The sequence below is a fragment of the Nylanderia fulva genome, unplaced genomic scaffold (assembly GCF_048542155.1).
Source record: "Nylanderia fulva isolate GAGA-0341 unplaced genomic scaffold, ASM4854215v1 Scaffold4, whole genome shotgun sequence".
In the NCBI taxonomy this organism is placed as follows: domain Eukaryota; kingdom Metazoa; phylum Arthropoda; class Insecta; order Hymenoptera; family Formicidae; genus Nylanderia; species Nylanderia fulva.
In genome coordinates, this window is record NW_028190476.1 from 6,081,429 (window position 1) to 6,096,112 (window position 14,684).

The following is a 14,684-nucleotide window of genomic DNA, read 5'->3' on the forward strand; positions in this document are numbered from 1 at the left end:
CCGCCGAGAGAGGAGACTCACCAATTGCATTACCTCAGAAATTCCACCCCTCAAAGCGGAAGATAAATAGCAAAGATTAAATATTTGATTTATATTCGGTATAGCAAATTGACAATATTTAGATCGTACCGCTTCTATCTAAATATCCTGTAAATGGTCGGACTTTCATAAAAAAAGAGATAAATTGATACGGATAATTGGATAAAATTTATCAAAATATTTACACACATTTCGATCATTAATTTAATTAAAAACTGTTTTTTTTTTTTTTTTTATTGGCTTCCATTCAACTCAATTATATATACTCGTTAAATAAAATTATAAATTCTTCGTTAATATATTTGCGATAATAATTTGATTGTTCTCTAGATTTGTTTAAATTTGATGGGAGACGAGAAAACGTAGGGAATGAACGAGGAAGTGAGATGTATATGTATATAAAACAGAACGCACGTTTTGGTTTCATTAGACTTTTGCAATTTTTTTGGTAGATTTATTTTTTATAATGCACATGTTTCTCGTGAAAAAATTAAATTCCGTGTACGAAATTAGCATTTAGAGCTTTCACGTTTCGGTACAAAATTCATTGTGTGTGGGGGCAAGGACAGTCGACGGACGACTGTTATAATACTCGGGACACGCTCGGACGACGACGACGACGGCGTCGCGCCCGACGTTCGTCGAGGTCTTTTGATAGATTTTCTCTTCTTTTTTTTTCTTTTTCTTTGTCTCTCGAAAGTTGAACGTCTCCTCGATCGGGATTTCGGTTCTTTTCTCCCTGTTTTTTACCTTTTCTATTTTTCGTCCACGTCGCCGTCTTTCTTGTGTTGTGATATATATATATATATATATATCACTTTAGTATCGCCTTTTACTCGCGTGAAACCCGAATCGGATCTAATTGACTGTCGCGACGTGATACCCCCTTTTATTGCGATTATTTTCTTCGGTAGACACGCGACGCGAATGCACGAAATGACGGAAATTTCGAGCGAAAAGGGACGCGCAAGTGTCAGGCTTCCCTTGTCTCCCAAAAATTTCTTCCTGGAAGGATGCATTTTTCGTTATCTTTTCTCAATAGGCGGTAACTTGGGCTCTTCTTTTTTTTTTTTTTTTTTTCGACGAGTGGAGAGAACCGAAAGGGACAATCGCCAATGACAATCGCGAAACTTTGCGACAACACGATTATTAATTCGCGAATGCACTCGGGGAACCGTAAATTTTCGCTCAGCCAGAAGCAATTTGCATATTTACGGATCGTCGTACGTTAAATCATTTCGAGAATCGCTATATGCATCTCTGAGGAAAAGTATTCGACGTACGAAGAACCGGCTTATGGAGATTGCGTTACAAAATTCCGCGCTTTTATACTTTCGGGAACTAATGGACCGCGTATCGAATTTTCCCCGCGAAACTTTCCCGATCGTAAAACCCGTCTATCTTTCTCTTTCTCTCTGAACTTTTGCGGGGAATAATGCGTTTCATGACCGGTCGCGATCGACTTGGTGCCAAAAACTTGACGACAGATAATCCGAAGGACGAAGCACAAACTGTGCGAGAGATCTCGGTTACTATCTTAGGTACCGTTTTTTTTTTTACCGCGTTTAAGTTTAACTGCTGGATTCTCGTCGTTATTCTTTCTTTTTTTTCTTTTGGCTTTACGACTTTTATCGCTTTAACTCTGATATTCACTGTTAACACATGCATTGTTCTTTTTTTGCAGTTACAATCGCGCGCCCGTTCGGCGGGCTTGCTTGAAGTTTTTGCTTGTTTCGTGCCTCTTCTCTGCTGTCTCGAGAGGCCGGTCTCTCTTGTGTGGATTCTTTTGTTGTTTCTTTTTTTGTTTTATTTCTTTCTACCGTGTGTTTTTTTCGTGGGAACGCGCGGTTACGTTAGACAACAGAGGGTGATTACGTTAAACAACGCGGCCCGAAGAGTCGCCACGATTTTGTCCCAACGGACGCGGATTGCAATTTAATAGAAAAGCGGGAAACGCGAGAGCCACGTATACGTTGATAACATCTCGTGTCCGCTGGGTTCTTTCTTACAGAATCGAATAAAAAAAAAGAATTTTCGGCGACCATCGGCGCGGATCGATTTTCTCTCGATCGATTGCTTATATATATATATATTTTTTTTTCTACGCTTGTAAAAGTATAAATAACGCGCACATCTGCGTAACGTAACCGCGCGTTTATCTCTCTCCACTTGGCACCACACTCACGCACACACACCTTCTTCTCGTCTCATTACTCCTTTAAAGCGCTTCGCTTAGACTAAATCAATCGGATGTTTGACGTTTCTCAAGTACCAATTTCTCGATCTTTCCGATTTTTTGCTACACAAACAGAGATATTATGCAATTTTACGAAGACACACTTTGGGTTGCGGCCAGACAAAAGCGCTACTTCACAAACGGGATACGATATAGGATAATGAAACAATTAAAAACGATCATCGCGATTCATAGGATATTATCTTGGAATTAATCAGCTGGCGCCTAGGCAGGATGAGAAACTACCGCGTGTCAGAGTGGAAGTACTGGACAAAATATATTCGCGAACAATATTTTGAATACTAATTTATCTTTCAATTATAAACCACGTTAATACATTTTTTCATAATGCGAAAATATGTATATTCTGTGTATATATATATATTTTTTTTTACGTACGCTATATAATGCATTCAAATTCCAATATTATATTTATATTCGAGATCATTTCAGTCGCAAATATATCTTGTGCAATACTGATCGTTTTTTGAGCGACGAGCACAGACGACGGAAACAATAACACCATGTAATATCTGCAAGCTACACCCAAACGACACGAGAAATATTTAGAAGATTATTCTTCTTCTCCCACATTTCCGTGATATCTCGCAGACGTGTGTCGTCTGGATATAGAGTTTGAATTGGAAAAGAAATACGAATTTATTAAAAAATTTCGCCAAATTATAAAGATAATTTTCTTGTTTTTTCTTTTTTTTGTACAGAAAGTAGACGTATATATTTCTTTTATTATCCCGTCGACGATACTACAAACTAAAATTTTAAAAATTAGTTTCATGCAAAATTATATAAAGTACGTTTTCTCTCTCTCTTAATTCTCTCTCTTTCTCTCTCTCTCTCTCTCGTACTCCCATGACAGTCTACGTTATTCGTATTGTCAATCGAGCCGATGTGTGTGATACGCCCGGCTCTTGTTTCGAAAAGTCAAATCGAGTCGATTGCCGCATGCAAACGTTCAGTTGGTTTAATTAAAAAACGACTTGCCCGGTGCAGATAGTCGATCGAATGTCGGTTTCAGAAACAACCGGACGATTTACACACGTTCCGAACGAACGCGGAGGTTTGTGAGATTTTATCGGGTATCTTTTTCAGATTGCGAACGTCGCTGAGAAGTGCAATTACATTGATTGTCCAATGTAAATCATAATAGAACCAAGAAGAAGACTAATAACATCAATGATGCAGATATACTTCTGTCCTAGGAGAAGTCCTATCACTATTCTCCTTATTAATTCTACATTATCCTTTACATTATCGAATCTGAATGAATTTCAGAGTAGACGGAATCTCACAAACTTCCGCGTCCTAATTCGCGATTAATCAATAATGCGTAAAGTCAAAATAACAATAATCGCTAATTAATTGTACACCGCGGAACCCGCCAGGGGCTAGTATTGATAATTATAAAAAATATGGCCAAGATAAATGCTATTACAATAATCGTTTCTATATGTAACAAATCGCTTGTAAAGTATAAGAAAATTTGGACTCGACACAACCACATCATCATATTTGAGGCGCGTACCTCAAAATTGTACTATATTTATACGCTACACGCTTATTGATCAACGCAAGGTAAAATTGCAACCAAAAGAGCGAAAGCAATAACGGTAGTTAATTTTCAGATATATATGAGTTGAAATTAAACAATGATTTCGAGACAGACAAAAAATTCTCAAGTGCTACTCCATTCAATATCAATCGATTTTTCTTTGGATGAAAAAGTCGCCGAAAAGTGAAGAAAACTCGCGGAAATATATAGCAATAAACTCAAATATATCGCACATGAAACGATTTATAATGCGTTTTACCGGAGAAAAATCAGAAGTAATATAACAAGAAATACACAAAAAACAAAAAAAAAACAAGTATATGTATATATATATCTCTCTTGTCGCGCTCGAATTCATCGCTCTGTACTCCGTAATTGCTTTACTCTTCTCTCTGCTGCTCTGCGCTCTATGGATTTTTATTATTAATTAACCGTCGTACAACGTCGTAATCCTTACGCGGTTTAATTATTCGATTATTAAATAAAAGAATCCGTTTAGAGAGGCGAACAATTTCTTCTTCGCCTCTCCATCGTTTCTTCGCCGTTATTATCCGCCGTGCGTGAAATTTCACAAAGTACAAAAAAAAAACAAAAGTTTTACTTGAAGGCTGAATTTTGTTTCGCCGCACGCTTCCTCTAATCGACGCATTCTTGGATTTTCATACATATCTTAATTGTAATTTGCGAGAGTGTGGAGTAGTGTTTGTTGATTTCTTATATTTTTTTTTCTTTTTAGTTTTTTTGGATTTTTTTTGCAATTGTTTTATAATTGTTGTTGATATTGTTGTTGTTGTGTGTATAACGGGTGTTGGTGTTATATATTAAAAGTAGTTCTTCTTATGGTAGCAGCGCGTTTACTCTTTCTCGGTTAAGCGGTACTTTCCGTGGTGGTGTTTTGCACTGGTTGGCTCTCCTGAAAATATAGACATACGTCGAACATTAATTAAATGTGGAAAAGTTGCAAGAACAATATATTACGACGATAGTATATAATTATGCAACGCGTGCCAAAAAAAAAAACCAAAATATATATATATGTCTTTGCCTTCGGTACATCTCTTTTACGATGCTGCGTAAGAAAGAAAAAAATGCAAAGTCTCTCTGGAAGGTAACGAGAACAAAAAGTAAGAAAGTGTTGAGAAACAGCGGAAGAAAAATAAATCTTAACGTCTACTTTGTCGATCACACCTAATGCTTGAAAGTGTAAGTGCGTAAGAACTGCGATAACCGAGACGAGCTCTCCTGCAAGATCGAGAAAAGAAGAGAATATAAAGCGCCGTTACCTGTGGAGCAGGGGCCGCGGCAGGTGCATCTGAATCTTTAGGTGCATCCGACTTCTGCTCCGACTGAAAAGAGTACAAAAAGACACGTGCAAACAGTGTGTGCTAAGCGCTACCGCTCTGTATTCGTCGATAGATTGCGTTCAGAGTTTCATCATTAAAAGCTCTCGTAAATGTCGAATGGAAATAAAAGCTTGCAACTACTAGGATTCATTAATGTTTCAATATTTCGCGCAGAGTTATATATACACATACATATATAATCTTATATATCTATTGTATATGTATAACTATATACGACCTCGTACGACTTTTATATGTACATATGTGTATGTATGTGTAAGAACTTTTGATTCGTGTTAGAGTGTCTTGTCGAATGCACATGGAAGAAAAAAAATAAATGTCAAGCGTTGATATAGAAATGAATATTTATAAATGTAACATATAGATGAAATTAATTATAAAATAATGTTGATGATGTGCATAGATTTCCGTAAAAAGCAAGCGTTCGATTGTAATTCATGAAATTCTATGGATTAGGCGTGGACAGATATAAAATGTGTTGACGCGAGTTGTACTGTCTTGAGTAGGAAAGAGAAGAACCAATAATACCTTGGTGGAGTTATCATAGGATTCAGGAGGAATATCGATGACTGATCGAAGGGAAGTCACAGAGGAAGAGGTGGGATTTGGAGACTTGCGGTTTGTGCCCGAGGATGGCAAGTTCTCAAGTCTGTTTGTCTGTTGGCTCGAAGTTGTACGAGGTCGTCGTATTAATCGTCGTCTGTAACGCGGTCGTGGATTCCTTCGCGAATTATCGATATTCTCGCTAATAGCCTCGCCGTCGTCGGTCACCTAATTTTTTTATAATATATATCTCATTAAAATAATAGATCGAAAATGCTGTGATATAAAAGTACAAAACACGATATAAGAAGTACTGGTGACAGCCAAGCGCAGATATTAACTGCAATAGAATTATTTTTAAATTCCTCTATATTTATTTTGAACGTTTCAAGGATGGTTTAAAATGACCGAAACGTTCCAAATAAGTAGAAGAATTTAAAAATAATTTTATTATACCTAATATCTGTGCCTATCTCTAACTAGCGCTTTTTATATATCTAATTTTTATTAGCTAATATCCGAATATTTTGACGATTACAGAAAATTCGTGTCTAAGTTAGTGGCTAAGATATTTCTGCTTTATTTGTACAAAGTGCAAAACGTGGAACAGAAATGGTTAATAAACAGCGCAGAACACATACTCCGTGCGTGAATAATGCATCGTCTATGACACAAGGGGAGGAAGATTACAGAATTTCTATATATCCTTGCTAAATATATAAACATAATTTTTTCAAAAAAGAAAAAGTGCATCTAAGCAAACTCAATGTTCTTGTATAGGTATATTTTTTTTACAAAATTTCTTTTTTTTACGATAATAAGGATATTATACCGTGCAAATTTAAACAACTAAGTTCAAACTTGTGTAACTCTGTTTATTATCTGAACTAAAAATTGAAATAAATACGCGTCCATTTACAAGTCCATTGATTTCATGTAATCATACACAGCACTGCTGTGGGAGAAAGATGAGAAAAGGACAATGCCGTTTATAGGCGTAAGCAACTGAGGATATAGTGAATCCTGTTGTGAAATGTGATTAGTGTGTAATAGAAATTATAACATACACCAAAACTAATTTAAATAGGTTGCAGATAAGAGATGTGTACAGAGAGTATATCACCTAAAAATTCCGAGATCGCATATCTCGGAATTTTATCGCCTTGACGATAATAAAGAATGTTGCTGCTACAAAGAAATTCTAATTCAAATATACGATATTTTTCGAAATTAAAATATATCATTTTACGTATTATTTTTTTATTTAAATTATATATATCTTTAAATATGTTTACACTAATTGTAAATAAAAAAGAAAAAAAGAGAACCGTGAATAATTAATTTTGATTTAATAAAAATAGCTCGAATGACCAATTAGACAGAGTTAGAGATACTAACCCTTACCTGGCCATCCTGGCTGCGAGGACGTCGTGGTGGACCACCACCTCTTCCTCCGCGGAAATTACGGCGGAAGTAACGCCGTGACGGACCGCCACGTCCACGACCTCCACCGCGCGGCGGTACGTTACCCTCGCCGTTTCCTTCCACTTGTTCACCACCATCGCCGGTGTTCTCTCCTTGCTGTGCGGGACCAGAACGCCGTCCTCCGCGATAATAACCATCATAATGACGCCGCAACCTATAACGACGCTGTTGCTGCGGTGCTTGGCCCTCAGGAGCATTCGCGTCATCACCGCTCTTTCCCTCACCTAATTTATATCCAAGAGAATAAGTTATTCTTAACAATTCTCGATAGATAAACGAAAGTATAATTGGAATAAAAGTGACCCGGCGTTTACCTTGATCGTAACCCTCCTGGCCTTCGCGTGGTCTACGATTTTGAGGTCGGCCGTTGCCACGTCTTGGATATACCCAATGGATACCGCGATATCCACGACGCTTGTCCGCGGCGTAAGGCGAGCCCTTCACTGCTTCACCTGCTGGGCCGGTGACGTTAGCAGCTTCGTGCCCTTTCTCGCCGATGACGACGTCGAATTCGACGACCTCGCCATCTCCGACGCTACGCACAGCCTTCCGCGGGTTGTTCTTGACGATGGCCGACTGCAATTACATACGTACACATTTTAGTACACCGGCGAGAGCTTGAAAATTAAATATATTCAATATATCACGTAATATGAAATGTGAAAAGCTTACCTGATGGACGAACACATCCTCCTTAGTGTCATTCCTGAAACAATCAAACGAGCAATTGTATTAAAAAAAACAATCGATATAATTATATTTTTATGATAATTAAGATTGATTATCCGAAATATTTATACAAAAGTCAGTTAATTTCTTTAAATAATTTTAAATTATATATATATATATAATATATATATATAAAAAATAATTATATTTTTTAATATATATATATATATATATATATATATATATATATATTAAAAAATATAATTATTTTTTCTAATCTCTCTCCGTAATTAATAACAGCGAAAAATCGCAACGCTACGTTTCAAAGAATTTTAATTTTAAATTTCCAATTCGTTTGCAATTTATATTTGTGTAAAAAACCCCAGGAACTTTATTAAATCGTTGAAAAGCGAAATAATCACGTCCATCTGTTTTTTTGTGCACGTATCGCAGCGTATAATGGAAATTTGATTTAATTGTATCAACACACGTGTTCGCATTCCCTACAAAGTTTCACGCATTGTACGTGATACACCCCACGCATTGCGAATATGTATGTCCTACGCATGAATTCGCGAGCGTTGCGGACGTAATCGGAATCCATGAAGCTGCGTAGCAAAGCATAGAGAGTTGAAAGGTCGTCGAACCCCGCGGTCTGCACACAGAGTAAAGAGAGAAATACACAAACCCATACACAAACACCATCTGCTACAACTAGACATCCCTCTGCCTCTCTTCGTTTGCGCGCGATTAGCAAAAGGTGAATCAAGTATGGAGAACACGAAGATCGCAAATCAAATGTTCAGAGTTTTTTTTTCCCAATCACCGAATTAATGGAAATCGATATTTTCAAATAAAAATTCCAAATGTCGCGCATTTTTTTTTCTTTACGAAAAAATATATTCTCTCTTGTGGATTTAAAATTGTCAAAAATTAAAAGCAATACTCTTGTGTCTAAATAAATATTTGTTTTATTATACGTATAGTATGATTAATATTTTAATTTATCGTATTAATTAAATATTTAAAGTTTGCATTTTCCTAGTCTATATCAAGTAGTATCTATATTGCCGAATTTTGATGTACGTCCCAGAACATGGATCGATAACGAATATGGATATCATCCAATGGGTATCGAGACGGAACGTTGCTCTTCCATTGTGGTAGTCGAAGTTCATCGAATTCGAGATGAACACGACGAATGAACAATGGATTCGCGTCGTTTTAGTAAAGCTTATTAACTTTCAATGAATCTTCGATTATTTGAATTCAATGAATTTTCGCATAAGACTGAAACACGTTCGCTTCTAATCTCAATTGTAATTAGACACCGTAAAATGTAGCTTCTTCTTATATAACGAATTTAAAATAATTTTATGTAATCAAATTGTACATTTTTTATATAATTATTTTGGTATGTGATATCTCTGTGAAAAAACAAGTTCTCATGAATTTTGAGTAAGCGAAATACATTAAATAAAAAAAAAATTAAGATATACAGATTGAATTCTCACTGTGAATAAAATATAGCTTTTAGAAATATTCTTTAGAAATATTCACAATACACTATACCCTTCTTTATTATGTACAAACAAAAAAAAGGTCGAACTATTTTATTTTTTCAAAAGAAACAAGGACAACTGACAATCGACTAAAATACAATTCTGTGTTTCTAAATAGTTGTATTGACCGTTTTTAAAATTTTACGACCCGTTACCGTCAATGTTGATAAAATTCGTATTCGAGAGAGTGCAAGCAGGTAAAAGCATTTGTACCTCAAAAAGGAAAAAAAAAAAAAAGGCGAAACTGTTTCCCACTCCCTGGCATGAAAAAAGAATGTAAAGTACCTAAAAGAATTTAAAAGAATCTACACGAGAATTTCTTGTTATGAATCGTTCCGACGTCATTTTTTCTACACTGTAAAAAAATATGTAATATATTACAATATGTAATAATGTATAAAATTACAAAAATTATATACAATTACATATGTAATATATTACATATATAATTGTATATATGTACACATATATTTTGTAATTTTGTAATGTACGTACAATGTAATTGTTTACATGTATAATATATTACATATGTAAAAAAGTCATACATTACATAACAAAATTATATGATAAATAATAAAAATGTATATATATTTTCATTATTTCCTGTGCAATTTTACATTTAGTTATATATTACATATATGGTTTCCCATATTTTTTTTACAGTGTATCGCGAGACAGCCGGAAGACGTCATTGTCTGCGCGCAAAGTTCCGCGTGTGCAATACGCGGTAAAACAGCTTCGCCTCTACGAGCATGCGCGAAAATTTTCTGGCCCTCGGCCAGATGAATAGAAGGACCTCGAAATAGCGCGCGGCGAGAAACCGACTCTACAGCCCGTACACGTGCCGAATGAAGCGTCTATTTTCCGTACGGCAGAGTGCCAGGTCGAGGTTGCAGGTCGAACCTGTAGCTGAGAAAGAGAGAGAGAAATGATTTTCCTAATATTAGAGATCACTGTTTCCCCACATCCGCTAAAATCGTTATCAGTCTTGTGAAAGTCTCACGTTCTGAATTTTACATTCGCAGCGCGGAGACGCGATATGAAATAATTAAAACGAGAATCAATATAGTGAATTATTTCACATATACGTATATGTATATACTACACTGACGAGTTTCTCAATTTCTGAATGTAATAAGAAAATTAAAATTAAAAAACAGTACACATTCGATATTGTTGATAAGAATGGAATTCTGTATTAAGAAAGAAGTCTAGTTCATTAAGAAAGAAAATATATGTTTGAAAAATGATACTTTGTGAATTGATAAATGTTAAATAAGTCTATCTGTTAAAGAAATATTTTTCTATCTTGCTGCAAAATATTGACTAAAAAAATACACGTCAAGTTATCAACGACTGACCCGACTCATTTATATATAAATGTTACAGACGCAGCTAGCAGTAGATTTAACACGTGGGCTAAAGTTTTCCCAAGAAATAATCGTAAGCATCAACCAGTTAATTTATTCTTCCTGAATAATTTAACGCATGATGCAAATCGCAAGATTTATTCGGTAAACGCGCCATTTGAATGAGAGAAAATATTTAATTCTATGGACATACAATTTCACGGACAAAAAAAAATAAAACAGCGAAAGAGAATCAGATATTTACGACGTGTATGCATTCTTAAGAAATTTCCATGGAAGGTGGAGCAAAATGAGTGTTTGAATATTAATTAGTATATGACTAATCCTTAGGTGAGACGCCCACACAAACGAATGGATATAAGTGTTTTCCTTGTTAGTGTTGCATAAAATGAGGAATGTTGCAAGTAATAAAAACAAATAGAACAAAAAATTGTAAGATAAAATAGATAAAATTATTACTGACCTATTGATGAACCCGTATCCACTTTTGACGTTGAACCATTTTACGGTTCCTGTCACTTTGTTTGCTGAAATAAAAAAAAAGTATGATTCAAATATATAATTTCATGTAATTTATAATTTATAATTTTCGTTAAACTTTTTGAAATATTTTTATACACAACATTTCATGCACCGTATTATATAACATATAAATTAGAAATAAAAAAGAAATTAGACTATAAGAAAAATTATTCAAATATTTAAAGCACTAAAAAAGAAAATGAGTCAGAGATATCATCTATACTTAGTATTATTAAAATGTGAAAGCGACCTTGAAGAAGAAAATAACGCTTAACAGAAAGAATTTATCACGTATTTATTCGTCACCGTTCAAAATCGAAATATAACGACATATATTTTTATAATATGGTGACTAATATTTCTGAGAACAACGCATTAAAAAGATAGTAGAAAAAATTAGATAAAATATTTAGTTGAGACAAAAATAATAATTCTTAAAAACTGTGGGTTGAGACAAAAATAATAATTCTTAAAAACACTTTTTCCTAAATTTTTAAGTTAATTTGTTTCTAGAAATTTAAAAAGTAGAAAAGAGCTGTTTAAACTTAAAAAATTTACCATAAAAATGAATTTTGTTTAAAAGTAATATGCATGTATTATTATCATTTTATTATTATCTACATATATAATAATACATATAGCTTGATCTTGCTTCTTGGCGAAAATACGATAAGACTATCTTAATAACAGTTACACGCGACCTTGAAGCAGTGTAACCCAAACAAAGGTCGAAATTAGTATCACAACGATAGATCCAACGCGATTGTATCCATGAAATTCCTCGGATCGAAAATGAGAATAATTTTATTCACACATTCGCTGAAATTCTTACATTTAACGAGAAACATGAAATTGATACGACAATTCTAATATGAATATATCCATTTTTAGCAATACATATATATACATATATATATATATATATATATATATATATATATATATATATAAAATCTTTAATCATTTTTTAAATATAAATTCTTGAAAAAAATAGAATAAAAAATTTTTGCAAATAAGCAGTATTCGCTCGATTAAAAGTAGAAGGAATTTTCGAGCCAATTTCCCGGACCAAATTTAACCTTCACCAATATTTTCGTTCCAAGAAACAAAGAGTGATACACACACAATAGAATGTTTCTCGGCGAAGGAATTTCTATCGGCATACATCGAAACTTTCGGAAATAGCGCCAACAAAATTCTCCAAAAAATTCTCGGGGAGATCGATCATCCGGCGAGTTCCGCGTCGCAATTGCAATTCGCTCCAAGAAGCACGCGGTCGCGACGCGCTTACATAACGAAAACGTGGAGAGAGAAAGAGAGAGAGCGCGCGCGGGACACCGGATATCTCAGATTCGCGCGCGCGAGAAAAAAGATCGATAATCTCGCGGACGGATCTCTCGCCGCGGAGAAGCTCCTCGTCGTCGTTTTCGACGATTTTCAGGTTATAAGGAGAAAGAGAGCGAGAGAGAAAGAGAGAGAGACGAACGACGCGACGTCGGTCGGGGCAAAAATCGATGGTCGACCGGAAGGTCTCCATGAAGAGGAGATCCTCCTCGCGCGAAAGAGACGAAATTCGCGTATCAGCTGATGGGAAATGGACGACGGCGCGGAGTCGACCGCCACGTTCTCGGCGCGAGGAACGGACTCGGGAAAGGAAGCTCGAGGGAAGTTTGGCGCGATTTCCACTCGCCGGCCACATGGCCCCGGACGGAGAACGCCGCGAGTCGCGCGGACGCCATTACGGGCGGAGGAACGCGGCGATTTTTCGGGTTGCGGAAAATTCGCGGCGCGCGACCGGAATGATAAACGGCGGGCACTTACCGATGACCATCTTCTGCTGGACAGCCTTAGGTGGTTCCGGCTGCTTTTCTGTCTCACCCATGGTGTTAAGGTGGAGTTAGACGCGATAACGTCCGTTCCTTGATGTTACCTATTCTCCAGTAATGATGTTAACTCTGCACCGCCAGCAATGGACGTGCTTCCACTGCTTCCAAGCGACCGGGTAAACACCGTGAGCGCTCTGTAAGGCGCCGCCTGATTGGCCGGCTCCCACCGAGCGGACGCCGCGCCGGCCAATCGCGCGCGCCGAGCTGTCACGGCGAGACTCGAGCGCCGCCGAGCGACACCGAAGCGAGCCGCGCTTGCGCGGGACCATTTTCAAGCTTCAAATTTAACGAATCTCCCTCCCGTGTCCTTGCGATTTTCGAGCCCTATGACCTCTGAATTGTTTTCCGTCTTAAAGGATAAATGGAAAACAGACAATAAAAAGAGAAAATGCAGGTAGGGAAATATTTGTTTGGGAAGAGAATGAAAAATGTGACGTTTATAAAGTATTTGGACGGAATATGGATATAGGCACGAAAAGAAACTTTAAGACAATTGTAAAAAAAGGAATTTTTATATTTTTCATACAAAGAAAAAGGATGGATCCTGCTGGGTCCTGCTGTGGCAGGTAAAACAATTTTGAAAAATAGAGACAACTCAAAAGAAAACTTTCTAATTTATAGAATCTTGTTTTTGTTATGGGTTTAAAAAGACATCCATTTGAAAAATAAAGAAAATAGAAATGAAAAGAAAACTTTAATAAACTTATGCTCTTCTTAAATAACGTATATACATTATGTTTGATATAAGAGAGAATATGATTCTTCATATATATTATATAATTATAGTAAAAAAAATATAACATACACATCAAAACTATATGTTGTAAGAATTGTGTACAAAGAATAACATGTATCACTTAAAATTCTTAGATTACGTATCTCGAAATTTCATCACCTTGATGATAATAAAAAAAGAATATTATTGCTATAAAGAAATCTAATTTAAGATATTTTCTAAAATCAAATTATATTATTTCTCGTACCATATTTTATTCAAATTTTATATCTTAATATTTTATTACACTATAATTATAAATGAAGTAAACGCGGATATTTTTTTCATTAGACCTATATTTTTATTTATTAAAGGTAACAAGAATGACCAGATAGAGATTAGAGAACCCTTACCTGGCCATCCTGACTTCAAGGACTTTGTGGTGGATCACCATCTCTTCCTTCGAAAATTATGGAAATAACGTCGTGACGAATATATATTCACAATTCTATTCAATTATACGCTTTTGCTACATATATAGTTGCAATAATATATTTATCCTGCGTTATAAAATGTATATAAGAACACATAATATTAATAATATATCTACATGTTGATTATGATAATGATATTACAAAGAAATTCATGCAAAAAATGCATTATTAGAATGAAATAAAAACATATATAAGTATTACACATTAATAGTCATTATTGAACTGGTGA

The 14,684-nt window shown here is 35.5% G+C and overlaps 1 protein-coding gene and 1 long non-coding RNA gene across 5 annotated transcripts; one reads left to right on the plus strand and one right to left on the minus strand.

Annotated features, from left to right (window-relative positions):
- Positions 1-454: 454 nt before the first annotated feature.
- yps (Y-box binding protein ypsilon schachtel) lies at positions 455-13,362 on the minus strand. 4 transcript variants are annotated; one of them, XM_029311502.2, is made up of 7 exons: positions 13,182-13,362; positions 11,302-11,365; positions 7,910-7,943; positions 7,552-7,813; positions 7,157-7,461; positions 5,129-5,191; positions 455-4,758 (listed from the first exon to the last, which is right to left on the minus strand). In XM_029311502.2, the coding sequence occupies exons 1-7, from the start codon at positions 13,240-13,242 to the stop codon at positions 4,714-4,716; spliced, it is 834 nt and encodes a 277-aa protein (XP_029167335.1). In that variant the 5' UTR covers positions 13,243-13,362; the 3' UTR covers positions 455-4,713. The 4 variants fall into 4 exon arrangements, with proteins under 4 accessions (XP_029167335.1, XP_029167334.1, XP_029167337.1 ...); XM_029311501.2 differs by having other exon boundaries at positions 7,151-7,461; XM_029311504.2 differs by lacking the exon at positions 5,129-5,191.
- Positions 13,363-13,646: 284 nt separating this feature from the next.
- Positions 13,647-14,655, plus strand: LOC114937839 (uncharacterized). Its single transcript, XR_003820950.2, has 2 exons — positions 13,647-13,812; positions 14,336-14,655. It is a non-coding gene; the product is annotated as an uncharacterized LOC114937839 (long non-coding RNA).
- Positions 14,656-14,684: the final 29 nt, after the last annotated feature.